This window comes from Epargyreus clarus, unplaced genomic scaffold (genome assembly GCF_041222505.1).
Source record: "Epargyreus clarus isolate Ecla_fem2 unplaced genomic scaffold, WU_Ecla_fem_2.2 ptg000021l, whole genome shotgun sequence".
Lineage (NCBI taxonomy): Eukaryota > Metazoa > Arthropoda > Insecta > Lepidoptera > Hesperiidae > Epargyreus > Epargyreus clarus.
This window is the reverse complement of record NW_027332228.1, coordinates 10,982,450-10,992,686: the sequence shown is the minus strand read 5'-3', so window position 1 is coordinate 10,992,686 and position 10,237 is coordinate 10,982,450. Positions and strand designations below refer to the sequence as shown.

General features: G+C 36.7%; 1 protein-coding gene across 2 annotated transcripts in view; it reads right to left on the bottom strand.

The window, feature by feature from the left end:
- Positions 1–4,659: 4,659 nt before the first annotated feature.
- LOC140751167 (very long chain fatty acid elongase AAEL008004) overlaps positions 4,660–10,237 on the bottom strand; it is a 55,033-nt gene continuing 49,455 nt past the window's right edge. For both annotated transcript variants that reach the window (XM_073085044.1, XM_073085045.1), the window contains 2 exons: positions 8,793–8,981; positions 4,660–6,912 (listed from right to left, as the gene is read on the bottom strand). In XM_073085044.1, coding sequence (XP_072941145.1) covers positions 6,781–6,912; positions 8,793–8,981 — 321 coding nt within the window. In that variant the 3' untranslated portion in view covers positions 4,660–6,780. The remainder of the gene's footprint in view (positions 6,913–8,792; positions 8,982–10,237) is intronic.

The following is a 10,237-nucleotide window of genomic DNA, read 5'->3' as shown; positions in this document are numbered from 1 at the left end:
TATTTATATTCGTATAAGTTTCTTATATTAGAAATGAGGCTGCTAGAACCAGATTAGCCTAACTGCATTTTAATGATTGACCTATCTGTTTTTTCGTAATTTAAAACGGTTGTATAGTCCGCGTAAAACTGCTAGTCCGCTCTGAATATAGAAATTAATCGCGTCACCATAGCAAATTGTATGACTACACCTCCTCACAACAAATTCAGAGCGGACTATACACTTTTACTTTTCTCCATATTGTAAATCGTTTTTTATAGTTAGACTACTCTGGTTCTAAAAGCCTCAAATGTGATACAAACTCACATTCAAAACTATGAGCATTCTGTCTTGGATACCGCAACCGAACGCAGCAAATTGCCAAAACGTGACTCGGCGTCGATGCAATCGCCAAAAACTAATCGTCGATCGTCGATGCTAAAAGTAGCTAGTCTGCTAGGGCTGTAACGCCTTTTTAGTCAGTTAACCAACCTGAAGTTAATCACAGATACGTTAGCTATTTCGTTACTGTTGCGACGGAAACAGCAAACGCGCCTGTGACCTATGTAATGATAAATGTTCACTGCTGCCAATGGAGATCCAAATTCTAACTTCTCTTGATGTTTAAGTTGGAACTCCTCGGATAAAAAGTTACATATCGAACACAGCCAATCAAATCATAAGGAATTCTACCTTTAGCAATGTAAGCTGTTTATTATTTATGTGCTGACGTGATAATTACGCGGTCAAGCTCCAAAAAACATGTCTTGAAAGGAAAAGAAACAGGTACGAAAAGTCTGCAACTGCGTCGATGTATGTTTATTTATTAAAAGTCGTTTAAAACGCAGATGTATATAATGTATTTCCTACAAATACTGGACGACCTCAAACATAAGATTTTACTTAGGACTTACGCAAATCTACCAATAAAAAGAGTTACTTTTAAATGTTTTTAACAAAAAAGTAGTCGAATATCTTCCTGATTTTTAATTATTTACAAGTATCAGATATAGCTAGGGCAGTTGCACAAAGAAAATGGAGATGGGCGGGACATATAAGCAGACGCCAAGATGAAAGATGCGTAAGAAGAGTTCTGGAGTGGAGGCCTAGGACAGGACACAGAAATGTGGGGCGACAGCCCATGCGCTGGACGGACGACATAACAAAAGTAGCGGGTAAAGCTTGGACAACTCAAGCCCAAAATCGAAAAAAGTGGCGTGCATTAGAAGAGACCTACACTCAGCAGTGGGTGACGAATGGTTGAGAAAGATCAGAGAGGCAAGTAGATCATCAGGCAGAAAATAGGAACGCTAGCTCAGATACCGTAGGTGGACTTAAAAATATAACCTGTACGAAAAGGTCAATCACCTAAAACATTTTTAATACTTAGACTATACTAAAATTTATGATATAAATAAATTTACTTTGAATGCAAATAAATCTCTTATATACGACAAGGGTAACTTACATTCAATTTTAAAACAACAATATTACAACTACGAATTGAATAACTTGAGAGTCTGAAATAATTAAATGTATTTCAGATCTCAGTTCTACCGCATTTAATTCAAATAGGTATATCTATTAACTCGAAGCGAATAACCTGTGAAAAAGTTAATAGTATGAACACTTAAGGTGCTTATAATTTAGGGCCCACTATGCGACTTGTAAGATTGTATAGTCCGCGTCAAACTGCTAGTCCGCTCTGAAGTTGATACGATCAGTACACTTACCATCAGTTTTTACGTTTTGACAAATATGACTATTTTGGTACTTGTTTACGTATTTGCTTATACTATATCAAACCAGCGCCCCTAGCGGATTGTGTCAGACCTTGGAATTTGTATGGGCCAATACGTAAAAAAATACCAAAACAGTCATATTTGTCAAAACGTAAAAACTCATGGTAAGGGTACAGGTGTAGTCATACAATTTGGTATGGCGACGCGATTCATTTCTATATTCAGAGCGGACTAACAGTTTTACGCGGACTATACATACGTATGCATTTTGAGTCCTTAATAGTGAAAAGATTGTTTCTAGAAATTTAAAAATACCATAACAAAAATAAGTGCAAATAATGTAACTTAACAACTCTGACGCGTAATGCTAAGTGTCTTGTCCACTTTCAACAATATTATTAGTCCAAAGGCTAAAATGTTTCATTTCAAGAATGATGGATGTTTGATTTTAAGGACCTTTTTTTTTCTTAACAAGGGGGAACCCTTCAAAAGGTACCCGACGACGTGGGAGCGACGCCGGTTTATGTGGGATTTTTACCGCACTAAAACCCCCCAGTTGGCCGTCCTCAACGCTTGTTGGAGAGCTCCGGGATCTCCGACGGAACGCAACCGGAGTCCTCCAAGCGCGACGCCCCGATCGGGCTCTGCCCTGGGAGAGCAGTTTTCGGTCCTCCCACACCATCTGGTTTTCACGACGGCATGCGACCACACATACCGCCGTCCTTCCCGGGGTCGCTTACTGGACGGTTCGAGCTACCACTCTTGCCGCCCGCAACTCCGGAAGCCCCCTTTTAGTCGCCTCTTACGACAGGCAGGGGATACCGTAGCCCTATTCTAGTCCCGGAACTACAGGGACAAATGATGTTTTACCTAGTGATAGAGTCATGGAAGGATTGCTTTCTTGTAGAAAAATGCGTAGACATAGTGCAACAACATGCGACATCTCAATCGCTTCTTACGGGATTTGAGCTAAAATTTTAGCAGGTCCTACTTTTAGGTTTAGTAGGTCGTAGTTCAAATTTCAGAAAATTATGATCAGGAATATGTGTTGTACAATACGATACGATATAGGCATTCATTTTCTCAAGGTATTCGTAATTGACAATAATTTTTGTTATTAGCAATAATTTTAAGGATCTGTAAGGTTCCAATGAGGCCGCGGCAAGGTGGCCAGCGGTCAACATATAATCAAGTCGACCAAGGACGTAATTTGGTGATTTGCTGTGTGACCACATTTACCTATTTCTCAATCAGCCGATTTGCAATAATGTTAGATAGGTATGCTAGTTTGGTAGACCCTACAGCCAATAAGTTAAGGTCATGTCAGAAATTAGTATGCCGTATTTAGAATGATATTCAAAACATCTACCAACGCAAAGTATGTTAGTATAGGAGTTATTATAGTAGAACTATTTAGTTTATTGGTATCTTTTTCCTGTTAATAGCCTTACGACATGCGCGGGTATACATATATTTACTTACGTATTAGAGTCGGGTAAATGGTTAAATTCATATATTTGGTTCATAATTCATATGTTTTAATGTGTCCAAAATCTGTCTGTAACTTATATGTATTCCTCAAAATCCCTTAAAAGTCGTGAAGTGACCGTAATATGAATAATATTATAGTGAATAATATTATGCTCCTAACTTTTTTGGCCCTATATAATATACCTACCCTCTCGTCACCTTTTAGGCTTTTGACGTGATTACGACAATGATCCTTCAATATGACCTCTAAGCTACCTTTGTGTAGGTAAACTCTAAACACCAAACTAATTAAAAGGACATTGATTTATTTACATGTTATTTGACTAATAAGCAAACATGAAGGTTAATTGACATTTTAAAGCACATAATATTACAAACATCGTCCCATCGTTGGTCAATGGTCATTGTGAAGGCAATTCTGATAAATAAAGTATATACCTATAAAGATTGTGAATGAACTGCCTTACAAACTTTTATTTAAGTTGGTTTGTAGGTAGATACTCGTACGTCATAGAAAATGAGGTCCATACCTACGCCTGTTCGATTTAATATTTGTGACGCATTTTTGGAAGAATTCTATCGTCAGATTAAGCTTATCTACGTGACTTTAGTGGCAATACAAAAAGATACAAGAAGCTGGTCTGATGGTGGAGCGCGCTACTCCACACAGTTTATCCATTTGGAGTACGAATTTCCGCCCCTTTAGGTATATTAAGGTCTTGTAAGAAATAATAATTTCGAGAACTTCCTGTAGGAAATAATTACGTAGTTTTAATCAGGCTTAATAATATTACGCTGATTATATCACTTATGGTGACATTAACTTGAACTTTGACCATCGGTTAAAAATGTAATATTAATTTTACTGCGCCTACGCTTCTCTATATCTCTGTAAGATGGACATAGAAAATCATCAATTAAATAATAATAATTAATTCTAATGTAAAAAATTATTATTTTCTTACTAATATTTACAAATTATTTAATTAAAAATAATATTATTTGTATGTATTAAGTAAAGTAAAGTCGAACTGCAACCACATGCATAATTTTATAAAATTGGAATATTTTCATATAGATGTGAATTTCATTAGAATAAATCAGTAAGGCAGGCTTTTATTATTTAACAATATAATATAAAAAAAATATATTATGATTTTTTATGTCACGTTTCACCTTGACTATAGTACTTGTTAAATCTCCAAATCAGCTCAATCGATTTTAATTAAATTATTTTTACCAGACTGCCAAGGAAGGGTTATGTTTTTGTATATGTAGTTGGTTCCAGCTTAAAATATACTTTTAGACCAAACAGGTAGCGCTGTAGTGGAGATGACTTTTTTGTCGCAGGACGTCCGCCCAGGCACCAGTAGTTTATAAATAAAAGTTACTAGAAAGACTACATTAATTTTATTTTCAGTTAAATGCTAAAATAAACACCCACACATTATTTGTAAAATACTTTATTACAATAATAAATAAGTTGCAAAATAGTGAGTACACAGCAAATATTTGAGCAGATTTGTCATGTCGCGCGCGAGTGCGCTCCAAGCCGCCGCTGTCCGCTCCATTGCACAACACTTAAAGCATCGATACACCAAAATGTGACAACATAATGTTCAACAATAATCCTTGGCGCTGTCGGACACCGTGCACACCCACTCAACTAACGGCCACGGCAGACATGCTACTTTTCGTATTGGCGATTCGCGATTAGGGATTATAATGCTGCATTACGTTTGGCAACTTGCTGCGTTATTCAAGGTGTCGAAAATACTCGTTTTGGCGACTGAATTAAGTCGGCATCGCGTTTTTAGCACTTCCGAATAGCTGCCTATTAGTCAATCGCCGACATCAAACGTAGCATGTCTGCTGGTGCCCTAATTCTAGTTTTGTTCAAAACTATTATTCGAATATGTTATGATATTTTAGGAAATTCCGTCATTTCAACATTTTATTTCTAGAGAATAAGATCACGATTAATCATTTACAGCTTATGTATAATCTGCGCTATGCCTAAACCGATAGCCAGTCACTATAGTCGACACGACGTTAATTGATTGAACTAAAGATCCAATACTTACAAATATTCAACAGGGCTATTACCTCTAACACTTAGTTATATTAATCTATTAGTGTGCACAGTTTTAAAGGATTACGTTACTGTGAAACCTTGAAAGTTGTAATAATTTACATTATTTTCCTTTTCTTTATCTAAAAGTGTTACAAAAGAAATACAAATCGATTGTATTGCATTGCATAAAGGAAGTCTACATAAATATAATACTTAAGTATGAAAATACGAAAATATAACGTTAACCATAATTAGTAAATGACACTGGATTCAAAGTACGGACTAAGAATTTCATGGTAACATCATCATTCATTACATTTTATGGATTTATAACCTTTCCGTAAAATTATATTTACATAAAACCAGCTATAATATAGTATATATTGTTATATAAGTGCATACATATATTTATTCATATTCAAAGTGTATATAAACAAAATGCCCATCTCACTTTTTACCTACCAATTAATCTTTATAACCTATTTAAGTGATACCTGTATGACTACCTGCCACACCCACTAGATTATACATCAATTAAAAGGGAAACATTAATATCCAAACCTTTTATCTTATAAGAATTTAACATTCGATAGTTCTCTAGGAATTAAACACTTTGTACTTAAAATTATAAGGCATCGGACAACCCGAGATCCGAGAATACGTGGGACTTTGTGCAATAACAAACTTTACGTGAACATAATATACTATATTATCTAAACTCATCATAGAATATATTCAATAACTTTTTGTTCCGACATAGTCTACGGCCTTCCGTTTGATATAGTCCTCGGAGGCGAAATCATTCGAAAATTATTTTTTCAATATGATTTATTTATAAAAAAATAAAATGCTGCGAAGTCACCCGCAATATTTGGAGAGTAAACGTTCTAGTGGACGCATCCATGATAATCCACGTCACGTTTTCAGAACACCCCGGGGAACATATTCCGAAACTATTAAATATACAAACAGCGTCACGTGGCCGAGTAAGTAAAGTGGGGTTATAAAACTAAAAAAATAAATAAAAGATATTCAAAGCCACTGTATAGACGGAAGCGTTGTAGAGAACAATGTTTCCGGAAAAATTAAAACTAAAGGAAACAATTCTTCAATACAATGCTCTTCGTTGAGAACAAAGGCTACAACACTTAAACCACAACTGCACGTGCAATTTTGAAATATTCGACATCATTTAATTCTTCATATTGAGAGATATACTCTTAGGTGGGTTTAGTAATAAAGTGGCGCCATCTGCGCAGAGTGAAGCCACGTGACTGTTTCGGAATACGTTCCCGGATTAGTTGTAGCCGCCTCGCAGGGGAGTCGCCGGATCTAGGGCGCGGGTCGGGGCCGAGCCTAGGGCGGCAGCCGGGGCCAGGCCTAGGGTGAGACCGGGCCGTTCCTAGGGCACGGTCCGGGGCCGGACCTAGGGCGAGACCGGGCCGGACCTAGGGCACGGTCCGGGGCCGGACCTAGGGCGAGACCGGGCCGGACCTAGGGCGCGGCGCGGCGCCGCACGAAGGCGTCGGCGGCGGACGAAGCGTACGAGTTGGGCACCTTCGCATCCTCTTCTTGCTTGTAGCCATTCTTGCCGTTTAGCGAGCTGCTGCTGTCATCCATCACCGTCTGTAAACCAATGCGTTATGTAAGTGTATTTGTTCCTCTTCATATAAAAACTCGCCTTCCAGCTGTTTATATTTGTGTTTCTAAAACTCGAAAAGTCGATAGATTGACGGGTAATCACACAACGCGACATTTTATAATGGTATTATTTGTCTCTATTTCTATATAATAATTTAGATAACCGCAAGCAATCAACCATGTAATTCGTTGAATAATGACGAGTATGTAAATACCGCGAACGAAGACAGACGAACGTTTACACATAATTCACTCAAATAGGTTATATACTCATACTCGCGTGTATTCGTCTATCTTTGGCAAATATTTTAAACTAATATAAGAATCGACTACCTTTTTATCATAAATTAATCCCATGGCATCAAAACTTTAGTTATTGACCTAACAGTACAACCTTTACGAACTGAGGCACAGCGAACTTTAGGCAGATATACTAGTAACCATTAATTCATATATTTTTAACTATGTTCATCATGCCGAACATCAACGAATACCGGATTCGATTTATATGATTTACATTGTAAATGATGAATTCCTGTTTCGTCGTTTCTACTGATCTTATCATAACCGACATAACATAATACAAATAAAATTTGTATTTATTTTAATTAATGTAAATGTGTAAGTAAGCTAAGGTTAAAATTATCAATTACATAAATTTAATGAGGCAGTCATTATTTAATTAATTAATATTTTTTACTCTTTACCAACCGTGGGATTATTGCTCTATATTTTGTTTATTTAAAACATAATAATTAGGCGCTTAATTCTAACCGGATGTCTTAAACATGTTTATTTATTTATTTATTTATTCACAACTTACATCTAACATTACAGGGAAAAAAATCCTAATGCGTTAGTGTAGCTTAAAAATAACAATAATTAACGTCCAAATGACATAAAATATACAATATACATAATATATACAAGTAAAATAATTAATAATTTTCAATTACATGGAAGGCTACCCTCGTGAACTCTCCAAGTGTGCAACAGAACAAGTCGATATGGTCTGCTATAGTGTTAAGTGTGCGCAATGCTCGTGTTAAGGGTGCGTCGCGCATCAGGTTGGTGCGTGCGTGTGGCAACGCCAGAAGACGCGGACGTCGCCGGCGCTCCACGCTTCTATCCGGCACACACAACTTCAGTTCTTTCAATATAACTGGGTTGTCAAGTTCACCCCGCAGTACTTGGAATATGTACTTTGTGAGCGAGATTTCTCTCCTCACTTCCAGTTTATTGAATCCTACCATGCCGAGAACGAACAACGTAGGATACAATAAAGGATAGCCGGGATAAACACCGTGTAACTTTAAGAAGAGAAACCGGGCAAATTTATTTTGGATACGTTCCAACATTGTCTTGTACTTAGCCTCACTCGGAGACCATATAACCGAGTTACACTCCAAATGACTCTTCACCAGAGCTTCATATAAGGCACGCAAGGCACTAATATTCGTAAAACTATTTGCCTGCCTTAATATGAAGCCCAGATTTCGGTATGATTTTTTGCATACTTCGGCTATATGATCTCGAAAGTTAAGGTCTGCCGTAAAATGTACACCAAGATCATTGATCTTCTTTTCTTTCTTTTCTTTTTATTTTCTTTTTCTTATTTTCATTTTTCTTCTTTCTTTCTTTAATCTTTTTTTCTTTTTCTTTTTCTTTATTCTTCTTCTTTATGTTACAAACTTACTTGGTTTATTCCGTACTCACTACTAATATTCGTCCGTTCGCTGTATCGGATGTTTAGCGTTTGTATTCGTACGCGGCGTTACACATTCGTTATTGCCCTTATTGCTCGCCAAGTTACTTGGATAATTGTTCGCCATTATATTGATGTTAGAAAAGACCTGTCAACTCACCATACAAAGACCATTTGTGATCTTGGACTTCCTGCCGGCCTTGTTATAGCGCGCTTTGTAGAAGTCGCTGAACAGGAACAGGAATAGGAAGCCGTGCATCGCGATCCAGTAGACGAACACACGAGGGTACTGGCACGACGGCCGGAACAGCACTTGTAGCTGGTGGCTGAAGATCAGCACGAACTGCACCTGGATAGGCAAAAGTTTGTAAGTGGCAGGAATACAGTAAGTCGATACAAACTCCATAAGCCCGTTCCACGAGAATCGAGAGAATGTGGAGCGGGATTTAGAAGTGGAAACAAAATATTTTCGGCGCATACAATTCGTTTTGTCGCTAGTGAAGCAGTTTAATTTTTATATTACTACCTTCCCATGTGGAACTATTATAAACGTGACATAACGCCGATTACTGGTGGGGGTAACGCACTAACTATGACAGTCAGTTCGATTGTAGACACCAACTGATGTGGATGTGCTCCATATGGTTAGTGGAACGCATTTGGTTGCTTTATAAAGTGTAAGTTTCTAATGTTTAATTTAGACAAAACATACATACTTATTCGAAATAAATAACTTAGTTGAACTAACATACGAGTACACATGAGTATGGCAAATATTTTCTAAGTGGAAGAAAAACTGTAAGCGGTAACAAACAAGTTGATATTTACAATTGCGCAGTACATAACATATAAGTGGATTAAATGCTTAATGAATCTTATCAAACAATACAGTTGAAATACAGTTGACTGAGTATACAAATAACTTTCTAAGTTTCAATTTTCAAAGTTACTTGTCTCCGCTTTCAAATTGTTTCCACTTATATGTTTGTAAGTACAATTAAGTTGTAAGTCACAACTTGTAAGTGGGAACAAACAATATGGAAGCAGAGACACATAATTTTATATCTGGCAAAGTCAGTAACTTCGTATGTTATTTGGGGAAATTCCTTATAAGGTATGGGATGGTAGAACATAGTCTAACCACAGTTATATATATTTCAAGCCGAATAATCTGAAGAACAGGAAGTAATTTAAAAATCACCGACAAACACATATATTTTATGTATATTGTGACCTCAAATTTAGTGTTATTTAGACCACATTGTGTCGTTACAAAGACTGGACGAATTAACTTAATCTTGATTAGTCATCTATTCCTAAAGGTATGGTAAACTGAGGTCTCTAAAGGCTTCCTGTTAAATTTTCAAAAGGTTTGACCGTGACATCTACTTTATTTCTGTCTATATACGAGCGGTATATTTATAAAAAATTTAGATGCAACGATTGCAAATATCAAAAATTATCATGCAATTCTCAAGGAAGTTAGTTTCGGAATGCAATAAACAAGTCAGTAGGTTCCATAAATAACCTCGTTAATCATGTAAAAATCCATAGAAAAGAAAAGCAAGTAAAATGCCAACAGTTTATGCAAGTGTGCGTATTTTT